The sequence below is a fragment of the Harmonia axyridis genome, chromosome 5, assembly GCF_914767665.1.
Source record: "Harmonia axyridis chromosome 5, icHarAxyr1.1, whole genome shotgun sequence".
NCBI lineage: Eukaryota > Metazoa > Arthropoda > Insecta > Coleoptera > Coccinellidae > Harmonia > Harmonia axyridis.
In genome coordinates, this window is record NC_059505.1 from 23,397,264 (window position 1) to 23,413,715 (window position 16,452).

General features: G+C 34.2%; 1 protein-coding gene across 6 annotated transcripts in view; it reads right to left on the reverse strand.

Annotated features, from left to right (window-relative positions):
- Positions 1-16,452, reverse strand: part of LOC123681187 (CUGBP Elav-like family member 1) — a 518,049-nt gene that overhangs the window by 180,722 nt on the left and 320,875 nt on the right. For all 6 annotated transcript variants that reach the window (XM_045619436.1, XM_045619438.1, XM_045619434.1 and 3 more), the window contains one exon: positions 14,152-14,420. In XM_045619436.1, the coding sequence (XP_045475392.1) occupies positions 14,152-14,420 (269 nt within the window). The remainder of the gene's footprint in view (positions 1-14,151; positions 14,421-16,452) is intronic.

The window sequence follows — 16,452 nt, forward strand, 5'->3', positions numbered from 1 at the left end:
ACCTCTGTGCTTTTGAAGGTTTTGAAAGGTGAAATGTCGGTAATACACCAATCGAAAGAGTAGAAGAATTTAAATACCTGGAGACATGGTTGTCTGGAAACTGGATGTTCGGCATCGAAATTAAAAGTCGAAAAGAACAGGCTAGGTAGGCGTTCCAAAAGTTCAGGAGTGTATTGAGGTGCTCGGACTTTGATCTAAAGTTGAGATTGAGATTTGTCAGATGTTAAGTACGCGTGGTCGGTACTGCCGTATGGATTGAAAAGGTGGACCCTGAAAATTAATGCAGTAAACAAACTTGAAGCGTTCGAAATATGGACGTTCCGCAGAATATTGAAAATTACCTAGACTGATGACAAATAACAAAGTACTCAGACGAATAGGCAAAGAACCACAATTAAAAAAAGAAAAACTGCTTATTCGGGGCATATCATGAGACGTAAAATGTACAAATTCCTACAACTAATGATTGAGGGTAAATTAGAAGACCGCAGATGGATTGGCAGGAAAAAGATGTCCTGGCTCTGGAATATGTCACAGTGGACTGGACTTAAAACAATACTATTCACACTGAGAGAAGTAGATATAAGATTGATAAGGTGATCGCAAACATCCATTAGTATGTATAGGAAGAAGATTATACTGTTATCTCGGATATCTCCATGACTGATGAAACAAATTTGAAAACAAGTAGATGTGGACAAAATGGCGAAGGTACTGGGATTTCGATATAATAGTTTTGTTTTTTCAATTGAGTTATTTATTCGGCCAAAAAGCATATAAGAATGATAATGACATGTTTATGCTATCCCGAATAATACCAACAATTTTCGGAGATATCATGACCCGTAATTTCATTTTCAAATAGGTCATTATAGGTAGTTCCGCCAAATATACGAGGTGGTCCAGATTTATGTTCCATAACTTTGGCGCCGGTTATAACAACTCTTTTCATGTAGAAAGTTTCATATAAACATGTTTATATCCTAAAAAGCTTCATTTTCGTGATACAGGATGTTGAATTAAAAAAAAAACAGTTCTTTACTCATTATTCTAGAATTATAACATTTATTGTTTTAATTTTCAGATATTGAAGTCCTTATAATGATATGTTTTGAATGAGGTATCTCTTATTCAGTGGAGTAGATATATGGATGCGATGATCCTAATGCTATTGAAAATCTACATCAATATTTTTTTGTTCTAGATAATTGTTTCATTTCTGAAATCAACAAATTTTATTTGCAAAATAATCATTATGGATAGTTCGTCAAATATACTGGGTTGTTCAGATTTGAGTTGAATAACTTTGGCGTCGAATAGAACAACTCTTTTCATGGAAAAAAGTTCATACAGGCATATATACTCACAAGTTTCGTTTTCGAGTGTTAAAGTTTGAAAATAACTCAGTTTTTTACTTGGAACTCTTGTATTATAACACTTATTGTTTTAATTTTGAAGTATTCAAGTCTCGATAATGAAATGTTTCGAATTTGGTAAGTAGTTCTGAGAAATATATCGACTTATTATTATTTTCTCTTGCCAAAATTATCTAGTGGAGTAGATAAAGGGAAGCGATGATCCTTTTACTATTGAAAATCTACACCATGCAATGTCTTTTTTTTTTAAGAGTTCAGCAGAGCTTCACTATAAAAAAATGCTCTTGAATTTTTTCACCATTCTCGCGATAAACGAGTACAAAGCAAATATTATCCATGAAAATCTACATAAATTAATTCTTCAAATTTTTCCATTAGTGATGAATGAAATTACAAAAATTGTCGAAATGTATTATAACGCTTTCAGGTGGCATTAAATTGAACCAATTCACAAATCTACATTTAAATGTACTCAAATCATTTCAGAGTTCATACTTTACCCATATCGAAGGTTAGAATCTTCTTTGTAATCGAAATAAACAGAACTGAGAGGGAACAAAAGTTAAATTTCCTTCTTATTCGTCTGCTAATGAGCGTCGTCGTTTTGCTCGGCCCGGGGCCATTTTCCTTTCTGAAAAGTTCGCCATTGTATTACGGTCTGAATTTAATTGAATGAATTCTCCGCTGCTGGACCAGAGTACAATAAAAACAGATTTCACACAATCTGAACCGTTGCGATTGTTCCACGCCAGATTTTGTCATCAGCGTATTCCGAGAACTTCCTAACAAAGAGGTGGAAGGTAGAATTATCTTACTTTAATAGTCCCGACCAAATCCATCGAGATCTTTGCATCCATTTCGTTTCCTCTTGCATCAAAGACTAGTTTTTTCACTCTGTAATCAATTCTAAATCCATTCAGTTCTGTTGATAATGGACTCAAAAGTGAAGAAGAAAAATAATGACGTTCAGTTATATTATATTGGATGTTCAATTGATTTCATGTTTACTCATCTTATGTCTTGTTGTCATTTTTACTTCGTATTTTCGCGATGTTTTTTAATGAAATACAACCAGTATAAATCTATGGGAGATGATTCCCCAATATAAGGGGCCTGCAGCGATCCTGATACACCTGAGGATCCGAAAAATCATCGCTCAGAGAATCGGTCCTGGTTGAAGAAACCCTCCCGATTTCGGAGCAGATTTGGTATAATTCACTTGATATTGAAGGGATTTCTAAGATAAGGAGTGATTTATCTTGTCCACATTCGCCATAGACAGTGAATGGTGATACTTCAAGAAACCCGCATGACAACTGAGGAACAATTCCGTGAAAGAGGATTTTTAGCAGGTTATGCACTGATAAATTGCCTATTGAGTTCTGTTTATAGTTTGGCTTATTATGTTTAAAAAACATTAAATATTGGTGTTGAATTGGCCCAGAAAGATGAAGTTGACGGAGTATTTTTTATTACTTTCATATTTTTGTAATATCTTCATCATCTACATATCAATGATGAAAATATTACAAAATTTTAAAGTAATAAAAAATACTCCGTCAACTTCATCTTTCTGGGCAAAACCCCTTGATATTCTCTGGCCTCTAAATTTTGATATGGTTTTTATTTATCCCTCAATTTATTGTGATGATTTCAATTATAATCTTTTGTTGAGGTATATGATGAAAACTGTAACACTTTTTTTATTATGTTTTTGGTATCGATTTCTAGAATCATCAGCCGTGCAAATGACAAAATACCTTGATTATATGTGTGAAAGAACAAACATAGAACAAGTACAACAAAGCAATAAATAGTTTATGGTCACACAAAAACACAAAAAAAATAAAAAAAGAAAGAACATTCATTACTCCTTTCTGATTCTTTTCTTTTTTGTTCTCAGATTCAACTATGGGTCATCGACTTCTGGTGAAAATGTCGGATAACGGTTTATCTGCATAATCCGATTGTTTTACTCTATAAAATTAAAAGAAAAAAAAACAAAATTTTCAAGCTTTTTATAGAGCAGAGACTGGTCTAGAGGGGCGGCAAATAATGAAAGGCGGTATTATCTCTTTCTCACGAGAAATCTAGATTCCTGGAAGAATGAATTGAATTATATTTTTTTTAATTTCAACGAAAATTTGTTGAAATTCAAAAAAGGTCAATTGTTAATACAATCCTTTTTTTTATTGAATGATCTGATGTTAAACATCTTCACATCGAGAACATCTATTCAAATCAAAAGTAATGGTTCATCCGCATCATCAGATTGTTGTTTTCAATCATTTTTTTTCGTGAAATACTTTTCAAGAAAAAGGGTGGAGTTTTCCACACTGAATCTATGGATACAAATTCAACCTAATCCACCCCTCCCCCCAGTTCTTTTGATTAGTACAAAACACCAAACCTGCAGGGTGCCGACTGCCGACATGTATTTTGCCGGGGCGGCAGAAACGCTAGAGCGGGCCCTGGATTGTCTAATACAAATTTTCAAGGCAAATTGGGTTTCTGCCTAGAAAGGCAGTTTGACTAACGACGGCCCTGATTATAGTCAGGGTTATAATCATGTAATTTACTCGTTTCATTTGACATTTTTCCGATCCCGTGAAAGAGTTGGTTCTAACATTTATACCTTTCTAGAAAGCTAATGAAAGAAGAAGAAGAAATTGATGTATGTCATTTGTACTTCAAGTTCCATGGAGTTTTTCTAAGGCTAGGAACATAGTGAAGCGACCAAGAGGTGCGAAGAGGATAGTAGAGAGGATAGAGGCGAATTCAAACAAATATATTCTAATAGGGTTGTACATAGTGCAGCGATCCCGAATGCGGTTGCGCGAGGCGGTTAAGCGAGGATAGAGGCGAGATCGGGGAAGTTTGTTTTCTTTCATCGCCGCGCGGCTGGGCAATTAATAAATAAAATTGGATATTGACGCATTCATAAGTTCGATATTTGTGAAAAGTAATTTATGGAATCAGAGAGATGCTCAACATCATAATTGATATATTTTGGACAATTTATGGGATGCTGTATCGGATGAAATTGAACAAACAAGTAATTAATCCGTGGGAGTGATAGGGTCGCGAATGAAATTAGTCCAGTTTTTCATTAATTTAGATTCAATTTTTTCCAGAATGCACTCGTTGCAATATTCATACGGAAATATGAAAGATATTTCTCTGGATGATCTCGTAATTCTTTATACAAGTGATGAAATTCACCATGTACTTTCCTAGATTTATTAATTTCGTGAACACTACAAGTTCTTCTATTTTCATCCTTTTTAATTACATACCAGCGTGTCAATAGCGAATTTTCTAACAGTATAAATCCATTTTTCGGAAACGCGCCTCCTCTATAATAATCAAACTCGACTATCGCCTTGATTTCTTGTTCGCCTCACTATGAGATGACACCTCGTCATCGCCGCTAATCTCGAAAACCGCTATCCTCTCTGCTATCCTCTTCGCACCTCTTGGTCGCTTCACTATGTTCCTAGCCTAAGTAACAAATACTCAACTGATTCGAAGAAAATTTTCAAAAAAGTTTTGGTACCTACGCCATTCTCCTTTTTTCCAGTTCTCAAAAAAAAATTAGATGAATTTTAACAGTATAATAGTTCTGACACAATTACTCGATTTCTGAATTTCCTAATCAATCTTTGGAATACAATTAACGATAGAAACATTAATATTTCGATTAAGATGATATCACATTCCACAACTTTCAGGTTTTTAATTTCTAAACTTCCAACATTTGCCTTCATTATTTATAGTAATCACTGTATGTGCTCTCGTCCATTTACAATTTCCACAAAAAAAATATATATATTTAAATATTCCCTCACATACGAAGAAATAACTTTTATAGTTCTGTGAAACAAATTCCAGGACGATCAATACTTAGGCAAAATTATCTCCAAGTTTCAGAGGAGTTTCTTGTCCCAACATTCTAGAGATCATTATCCCTATAGTTGGCTAGCCTATAGTTTTAACATACTAGGGCACTTCTCCATTAGGTTGCGGTAGTTTGAAGATATCTAACTATTCACTGGCAAATTGGTAGATGTGGAAACAAGGGAAGGATAATTAAGAACATCATCGATTGATTGAATTACTTGAATCATCTATCTATATGAAATTGTTTTGAAAATTAACTAAAGTTTAATCCAATAAATTTTCATTGACTCCGTTCTGAAAATGGAGTCTTTTTTTTACATTTTTACGTTTTAAATATCTAAATAATAAAAAACGTTCCGTTTACCCGAACATACATCGACTCTAAAAAAAAACGGAATTATCTTAAAATGATAAATAGTCAACCCCAATCTATTTTTAATATAGGTACCTAACGGAAATTAATTTCTTTACTCGATTTCTGAATTTCTCAATTAATCCAAATATGTTATCCATTATTTTTTGCTATGATTGATAATTCCTTATCTTTTTGTATTGATAATTCTGAATATACACTGTGTCCGTAAAGTATGGAACAAATTCATTTTTAGCTGAACAGACCATTTTAAGAAATAATCCTGAAACACATCGATTCTTGATTTCAATTTACCGTATTTTGAAATAATAATCTAATATACAGGGTGGATTACTTTTGAGTAATTTTTTTAAAATGAGTCATTTTTTTAAAATGAAACACCCCCATTTTGTCTCAATTTTCCGATTACTATAGGTGTGCTTATTCTGAAAATGTATCACATGTTGATTCCAATTGGTACAGGGTGCACAAAAATACAATAGTTTTGTGTGTGATTGTATTTTTGTTCACCCTGTACCAATTGCAACCAACATGTGATACATTTTTGGAATCAGCTCAGCTAGTGTAATTGGAAAATTGAGACAAAATGGGAGTATTCCATTTAAAAAAAAAATTACGGTGACGTCATTACTCGAAAGTAATTCACCCTGTATATTAGTTTATTATTTTAAAATACGGTAAATTAAAAAAAAATCGACGTGTTTCAGGATTATTTCTTAAAATTATCTGTTTAGCTAAAATGAATTTGTTCCATACTTTACGGACACAGTGTAAAGTTATTGTTATTGCTAGTACCTATATTATTACCTATCTGTTAGAACCGTCACCTCTCTGGAGTACATTTTTCTAGTTAGTAAAATGGGAAATATTGCATTCATTATAGTGTTTAAGCCATAGTTCGACATATTCATTATTTTCACAAACTAACCAGTTGGAAGGCAGACTTATCGAAATTATTATTCAATGAATAACCCAACTGTTCCTTGAATCTAGTGATAATATTTTTAGTTGAGTTATGCTTAAGGATGAAGAGTCACCTAAAGTTTAGTTTATTTGAAGTTGAGCGTTTTCTAATACGAGGTTCCATTTTAACTATCCCGCTATTTGGGCACCTATCACTTTTGAAAATTTCATCTGTCGAAAATTAACAAGTTAAAACTACGCCATTACTAACAATGGACCGATACACGCTTCAGCAACGTAATGAAATTGTTCAAATTCACTAGAAAGAAGGTTAAAATTTAGCTGTCGCAGAGCACTATTGACAATAAGAATTTCATTCAGAAAGCCGAAATATTTTACTTCACTTCTTGTACTTCTATTATTATCAATACATTTCATATTATCACTGTTAAGTACTCTCCATCTATTTTCACAAATAACGATCGAAACATTAATTTTTCGGTTGAGATGACATCACATTCCACATCTTTCAGGTTTTACATTTCTAAACCTTTGCCTTCCTTCTTTGTAGTAATCAATCAACAGCAGGATATTTACTTTCGTCTATTTACAATTTTCCAACAATTTGGAATAAAAAAAATCTACAATAAATGGAGACCACACTCAGTAGTTGTGGTAATAATCATAATCATGATCATCTTTATTTGTACTTTAGCTGTTCACACATATGTACACGTCAATTCACAAAATCATGTAAAAACGACAATAACACACACACATTAGAGTTATTGAAAAATTCATCAAGTGAATAATATGCCTTTGACAGTAACAATTTCATCAAGCTCAACTTGAATAAGGCAGGCACCTGACTTTCTGGGGGAGGGCATTCAATACCTTTTTGTCAACATAATTCGGCGAGCCTTCAAATTTTTTCGATCTATGCCAATCCATTGCAAGCCCTTTCCTATTCCTTGTATGATAGTCGTGGAAGTCAGATTTGTTTTTTAAATTGTAAATATTAGCTCTCACATAAAGGGCAACTTTATATATAAATTGACGGAAAAGACATTATATTGTGTTCCCTAAATAAAGGCCTATAAGACTCAGTAAATCCAAGACCCGATAACAATCGCAGAAATCTCTTTTGTAGTATGAAAACCCTCCCACAATCTACAATAATACCCCAAAAAATTACATTTTGAGTCAGGTGACTATACATTAGTGAGTTATAGAATACAAAAATCGTCCCCAAGTAGGCTGTTCCCATCAGCCTACCAATGGCATAGTACCCCGAACTCAATTTAGCGCAGACATATAATACCTCCAAACCAATGAACTCTCAACCCCAAAAAGTTAGTTACATCCGCCACTCCGCTGGATGACTTTATAGCTTTCATTAATCTATTTTGAAAATGCATGCAAACTGTCTTGTTGATGTTGATGATGATATTATTTTTTTCACACCACACACTGAACTCACTTGAAACTCTAACCAGGGCAGACTCGAGTTCCTCCAGGGATCCCGCCGAGACCAACACCGACCTGTCGTCAGCAAACATGATTACTATACAATGCTTTAAATATTGATGTATTTCATTTACGAAAATTAAGAAAAGCAGTGGCCTCAGCGCAGATCCCTGGAGCACTCTCATATCTAAAAAATACTCCCCGGATACATCGTCACCAACCCTTACACGCATACTTCTAGCCCTAATATAGGAGAGTATAACTTATTGAGTAAGAAATCCAAATCTACACTATCAACGGCTTTGGACAAGTCAAAGAGAAGGGTCGCGACACACTCACCGCGATGGTGATAAGAGTAGCTCGAATCATTTTGCAAGGCTTTTTTAATTTAATTGATGATCTTTAGTTTCTTGAAACAGATCACAACAGCGCAGTCGAAAGGATGTTGAATGTAAATAAATAGTTCAAACTTATTATTTATAGTACCGAATACTGTAGTACTGAAAACTCTGAATATTTCATATCTTTTATATCAGTTTCACTGAACAGCTCATTATTTATTCAAAGGGTCATGTTTGTAGCACACCACTCGTGTTGATACACTCAATCGACGAAAAAAAAACGATTTATTTCGCAACTCAGGATTTATGCACCCTTCATTATGAACGGTCGAACTAGCCTCTTCTCCGCAACGATGATAATACGAGGCAACATCGAAGAGATAATTCTTTAACGCTCCACATTTTGCAGGCATGTCGGGCGGCGTCATCCCTCATTAATTTCGACGTCAGTAATGAAGAAGAAAAGCCGCATGAACTGCACCACTCAGTCTATTCGAAATAGATCACTGGGTACCGAGTAATCCTCCTCGTTCAGCTTTTTAACATGGAGGTATTAAACAAAATTAGTATTGCGCTGTTGTAATAAATCTCCACTCTAATTAGTTTGCGCGAGCGGAGGGTCGTCGTCTGCTCATTCTGATTTTTAATAGGACACAACCGATGCTAATCAATATGGTCTTTTTGGGGAATTATCTCGCGAAACGAGGCTCGCAAGCCCACAATTCATGTCGATGCGCTTTTCAATCGACTGTGATTTATCGCTGTTTCGCATCTTTCATTAGTGCATTTCCGGAAAAATTGGGTTGGCGCTTCGATCGATACCGCCGATCAGGTCGGTCGGCTTGCGGAGAACGCGAGCTCGTGAATAAATGAGGTTATAAGAATTATATAATCGATGGGAGGAACACAGAAGGGAAGAAAATTATTATTGATTTCTCTGTCGAGCTTTGAATTATTGAATGATTATAACGGAGCTATACTCCGGGTGCACGTAAGCGTAAAACCCTGATATGTAACAGGCCAATTGAAAAGTCCCCAGTCTAACATAGCAAAACACATTTTTTTGGCAAAATTCGATTTTATTATTCAACATAGTTGCCTTTTATTATTCAAACTTCATTTGCTTTGATACATACACATATGTTTAGCATCGTCAATGTACAAAAAAAAATATATAAAGCAATGATGAAATGAAACAAAGAAATTAGTTTTAATTCTACATTCACTCTGAATTATTTAAGGGGGCGATAGAGCGATTATAGTGATCTTCCAACGTTTCGATATCATGTTTGCAGTACGATCTGTCTTTCGCTTCAAAATAGGCCTCAGTTTCGGTGATTGCTTTTTCATTGGCGCTAAATTTCTTTTCAGCGAATATTCTTTCGAGGTATGAGAACAAAAAAAAGTCGCTGGGGGCCAGATCTGGCGAATACGGTAGATGCAGAAGCAATTCGAATCCCAATTCATGCAAATTTGCCATTGATGAAACAGCACCTTTTTTCTTCAAATGAGGGCGTTTTTTAACGATTTCGTCCTTTAAACGATCCAATAACGCTATATAATAATCGCTGTTGATGGTCTGGCCCTTTTGGAGGTAATCAGTGAATATTTTACTTCGCGCATCCCAGAATACTGATGCCATAACCTTGCCAGCTGACTGTTGGGTTTTTCCTCGCTTTGGATTCGGTTCATCGTGTGCACTCCACTCAGCTGACTGTCTATTAGACTCCGGAGTGAAATGATGGAGTCATGTTTCATCCATTGTCACATATCGACGCAAAAATTCAGGTTTATTGTACTTGAACAGCTTCAAACACTACTCACAATCATTAACACGTTGTTGCTTTTGATCGATTGTGAGCTAGCGCGGCACCTATTTTGCACACAGCTTCGTCATGTACAAATATTCGTGACTGATTTGATATACACGTTCTGATGATATCTTGACAATATCTGCTATCTCGATCAACTTCACTTAACGGTCATTCATTATTTAGTGAATTTTTTCGATTTTTCTGTCGGTGACAGCCTCTTTCGGGCGCTCGCCGTCTTCGGTGCTCATTTCACCTCGTTTAAACTTAGCTACCAATCAATGATTGTTGATTTTCCTGGTGAAGACCCCTGGAACTCTTCATCAAGCCAAGATTTTGCTTCAACTCTTTTTTTTCACTTCAAAAAGCAATATTTCATCAGCACAAGAAATTATTTTCTTTCCATATTTTTTCAAATAACAAAAGTAGCTACACTCACCACGCAATATCCCACAGACTAATGGTCGCACTGCTGTCAAATTTTGACACGTATAATATGAAGGTTGGTACTAACTAAAAATCATATGGATTTATTACTAGCACCGTCATCTGTGCTTCAGACCAGGGACTTTTCAATTAGCCTAATAGATATCACATCACATCGATCTCAGTAAATTCTCTTGTGAATCTGATTCGATTGGATAAGAAGTTTCAAATTATTTCTCATCTGTGATTTTTGATTTCTCGTTTTAGCTATGGAACTGAAAAGAGTCAATAGATGAATTATCCAAAATTGAAATAATTATATTGGAATATGCATTCAAAATATCCGTCAGAAGTTCAGGATTTATCAGTACGGTTAACTCGAAATCCTCGATAACTCGAATTATTTTCAATCCCCTTGGAAAAACCTGTCTAAGCCTAAAAAATCTCCATGCATAACTTGGAATGATTTTACAGATATATTTCACCAGATTTGAATTTTTGAGAAAAACTTATTTAGAGTTTTCAGTCTCAATTGCTGAAACAAGCTCAAAAATTTTAAATGAAATGCTCCTGCCCATATAATTGCAATAATTCGTCAAGAATTGTCAGGTTAAAAAATGTTATCTAAAAAGAAATGAACAATTAACTTTTTTGAGTATAAATCAGGCTCCTTCATCAAACAAACTCTTTAAATATTCAGAATTTTTCAATTGGCATTCGTTAACACATTGGTCTATTTCTTTATGAAATTTTCTATTGTCAATTCATTTTTCATTATATTCATCGAATATGTACGATCTACTCCTTCTATAAGGAACAAATATCGCAATTCTTCACCTCTCTAACTTGAATTTTCATTTTACCTCTGTAAATCGAATTTAATCAAGAATGACCTGTATAACTCGAACTACGCCCATGTCGAACTATACATAACTCGACGAAATTTCTTGGTCCTGTGGTGTTTCGAGTTAACGAGAGTCCACTGTATATGTATAATCATAATTCAATGCAATGAATAATTACATTGAACCAAGAGCAGCCTCTTAATAAAGCCAGTAGTCTTGAAAACCGGAGAACTAATTCTTACGAACTGCTATCTGCTCGCTCTTCCATGAATCCCCTTCTCTAATTGAGTTATTTGTTCCTAAGTTCTTTATCGACTGAAATCGTGTGCCTCGAGATGGTAATTTTAGTTTGAAAAAAAAATTTTCACACATCTACATCACAAAATATATTGAATTTCAAATTTGAAAATTTATGAAGAACGATGCTCGAAACATAGCATTGCGAATCAATGAAAAATGTAAAAAAATAAAATATTTGGGCATTATGTTATATCAACACCTGGTGTGGAGTGATAATACAATAAAATATAAATAAATAATAATAAACTGCTAAAATATAATATCAGAACAGAATCATTGAGATCAACACTGTATGTAAAGTCCCATACTCAAAGAGTTGTCACATTATTCGCTCGAAATTCTATAATAAACTTGCTGATAAAATTGAAATCGTCAATAATTAATAACAACAAAAAATTCAACATTCTTACTAAAAGATATATACACGAACGAACATTATACAGGGTGGCCACTTTTTCAATGGGATTGTATTGGTAACTTTTAAACCATAAGAGTTAGAAGGTCGGTCAAATGGAGAAAAAATTGCATGCATAGAAGCATTATCAAGCAGTTCAAACAAATCGAGAGAGGTTATTGAGATATCATAAGAAAAGTAAATTTTGTCATTTTGATTTTTCTTTTTTCCCACTTTATTTCAAATATTATCAAAAAATGTTACAGGAATTTTTTATTCGACAGTAAATTGTTCTCAATTTGACTTAATCAGATTTCGTATCCAACGTTTCGTGCTCTCTGGGCCACCCTCAACCTTATTTTTTTCAATACGGACCTGTATATTTTATGACACTTTTCGAAATAACTTTTCACCCTGAATTCAACGATGTATCATACAATGTCATTCAAAGTTGATTTTCAGGTGATTTTGACCCTTATCCAAATTTCTTTGGGTCGGATCTGTATTACATTTAGGTACCTTTAGTTTAATTAACAACATGCAATACATTTCGATGAGAAAATCAACTTACTCATCTTGAACTAAATGGAACATATCAGAATCAAATCAAGAAACAAGTAATAATTATTTACATATTTCAATTCATAATAATTAAACGAATTATCATTTAATGAAAGAAAAATCGAATGATTATTCGAAAGTAAATGAAAATGAATGAAGTAAGTGTGCGAAATGTCCACCATTTTGTAAAATGCACTTAACGGTTCTGGAACCCATACTTCTTATACATTTGCTTATTTCGTCTTCTTGAATACCTTCCAATACATCCTCAATCTTCTCGCGAGAAATCACTATTGTTGGATTTGTCATTTGTTCCGTTAAAACAAATTACAAAATCGGACTTTATTTTGATATCATTACGATATAAGTTTCGCAAGGCTTGGTATTCAAATTTAAAATCATTGTATTCGCGTGTCTTGACTATTTTATTAACAGCAGTTTTTGATAAATTGCATTCACTACAGATCCGACCCAAAGAAAATTGGATAAGGGTCAAAATCACCAGAAAATCAACTTTGAATGACATTGTATGATATAACGTTGAATTCAGCGTTAAAAGTTATTTCGAAAAGTGTCATAAAATTAACAGGTCCGTTTTGAAAAAAATGAGGTTGAGGGTGGCCCAGAGAGCACGAAACGTTGGATACGAAATCTGATTACGTCAAATCGAGAACAATTTACTGTCGAATAAAAAACTCCTGTAACATTTTTTGATAATATTTGAAATAAAATGGGAAAAAAAGAAACATCAAAATGACAGAATTTACTTTTCTTATGATATCTCAATAACCGGCCCTGATAATCTCGATTTGTTTGAACTGCTTGATAATGCTTCTATGCATGCAACTTTTTCTCCATTTGACCGACCTTCTAACTCTTATGGTTTAAAAGTTGCCAATACAATCCCATTAAGAAAGTGGCCACCCTGTATGTTTTTCATTGCTCTGATGTAGGAAAGATATATTTGATCTTGCTTATCATCATACGATATTAACTTGTAGTTTCGCCAATATTGGTAGTTTTCCTTTGTCATGCACACTTTTTCACCTAGCTCTCTGGCTTGGCGGTCGTGTCTCCTCTTTTGCGTAGACTCCGTGTTTTTCCATCTGCGTTCTTTAGTTTGTGAATGGGCAAGTGTTAAATTTCATTTCATTCTTGACACTTCCATAGATCCAAAACTACTAGATCGACAGGTTCATCGGCTGATCAAAGTTTTATGAAACCCGTCGAATGAATGAATGGAAAATCACTCTTTCAAATTTGCTCTAGACATAGTTACATCGTTGGAAGACATTGTATTCACTGATAATATAGTATAGTAGATAAAGTATCTAGTATCTACTGATGATTTTTCTTTTATGAGTGATTGCCTAGTATACATGACATATAAGTTAAAAGCGAGGTTGAAAGCAAATAACATTCGACCAATGAAAATAAAACAAATCATAACTCACCCTTGCTGGCTCCTGTTCCCTTATCTCTCAGCACGTTAATTGAATGTACTCGTCCGTATTCCTCGAACATTCTTCGTAGATCATTTTCATCCATGCTTCTGGGTACCTGCCCCACAAACATCTTTATCGTATCACTATCTGGCTGCTCTTGAGGCTCATTGTTCTTCACGTTGTTCTGCGAGGTATTCAGTAAGTTGTTATTGTTATTGTTGGTATTATTGTTGTTGTTGTTGTTCGTGTTGTGGTTGTTGTTGTTCATCGCAAGAGGGCTGAAATATAAAAAAAAGGTCAGAATCAAAGAATCGCAACTTCTGGTTACTTTAGTTAGTCATTTGCGTATATAATAAGCATTTCGTTATACTGTCAAGATGTTTTTATATACCGGGTGTTGCTGAATTAGAGGTACAGAGGAAAATAATAAATTTCTTGGATAATTTAAAGAAAGAAACGTTTTGTTTTCGTGATACAGGGTTTTTCTTGGATTAAACCAGTTCATTAAATTGTCATTACTTTTGCCTACAGATTGGGTGAAAAAGTACCAAAACTTATATTCAATTTATTCCTCACTGTCTACTTACTGGATCTTTGTAATAGTTTGAATTTTTCTGAAGATTACTAACCTTCATTTTCTTCTCGAAATCGGTAGCAGAGGAGACGAAACTACAAGAAACCAAAAAAGGGAGTACTGGACCAAGGTTTTTTTTCACATTTCTCCAAACAAATAGTGCTACACCAGAAGAAAGTTTTAGATGGAAAAATCAGGCACTGTTCCAGAAAAAATATCAAGCTGTAGATTTGCATTCAAAATCAACATATCACATGATGAAAACTTTAAATTTGAATATCTATGCCAAAATTTGAGTTTGAACATAACTTCGCAAGATATTGAAATCTTGCGAAGGGAAAGTGCTATGATAAAACCCAACTTTAACACCCTCTTACTCGACAATAAAACGTTTGTGAGAAATCTCTCATTTTCGTTAGTACCTTCAATATAGAAACACTCTGTATAATCAAATCCATTACTGTGGTAGCTTTTACTCGTAGCAGTGCTTTCGTCCTAATTGTTGAAATAGCAACCGTGCTAGCGGAGCCGTTGAATGAAGAAAAACCGAATTACCTAGAATCAATGAAAATTTTCAAATCGGTCAATGAAACAATAACTTGAATATAAATTGGGTTCATGTATCAAACGGAGCTGCTCTTCGTAGCGATGCACAGCCCCGTAATATAAAAATAACTAACCGTAAATAAAAAGTAACTAATGATATAGTATATTCAAAGTCACTTGGAAGAAGCCAGAATGTTTTTATTATGCAAGGGTTGTCCAAGTTTCCAGCAATTCATTAGGAGACAGGGTATTTTCCTAACAATACTTTTGAACCTAAGTATTTGGCGGATCGTCTCTGGAACCAGAATATGTAAATTACGTTGTTTCTATCGGCTAAAATAGTTCACGTTTCACCGCATGCCGATTTGGTTACTTTCATTGGCAGCATCTGTCACTTCTTCATTATCTAATATTTTTCTAATTATTCGCATAGACTAGTGTAGTCCGTAGTTGAAATGAGCACTTTCACTAGGTTTTAGTTCATTTTGTATTTTTATTTTTACTTTTATGAAGTTTATTCAAACTCACTTGAATAGGCCAGAATATTTCAAATATTCAAGAGTTTTCCAAGTCAGAAATTTATTAAGCAGCAGGGTCAGCAGGAAATTTATTGTCTCAGCAGTCCTGAATCTTTATAGACTCTTCCATGACCGAAATTTTAAATACGCTCGCATCTTTTCATTGCATTTTTTCTTGATTTCTCGGTAAACCAGGGGGTTCTATTACTTCTGTTGTCTGAATTTATGGTGCATTTGCCCATTACTTCATACGCCGCTTCTCATATGTTAGTCTTCAACTTTTGCCAACAACTATTTTTTTTTGTAGTTTCCATTGGTCTAAAGTTTTTGTCGTACCACAGAGATTTTACGTTCAGTTTTTGTTCTTCTCTATTTGTTTTGTTCTTTCTTTTTCGGGGTAATTTCAGTTCAACTTTTCGCATCAGTAGCCTGTGATCACTTTTGACATTAGCTGAATTTGAAGTTCTGATGTCTCGTACTTCAGCAGGGTGTATATGCCTATTACTGAATATTTTCGAACGTCTACTTGTGCTGGGCTTTGTGATGAACGACGGTGTTATTTATTTTCAGCTCCCTCAATGAAAATAAAGATTATTTAACTAGATGTAACATCAACAATATGTTTAGATGTAAAAACTGTTACTGTCAGGCACAAACCATTGGTTTAATTGA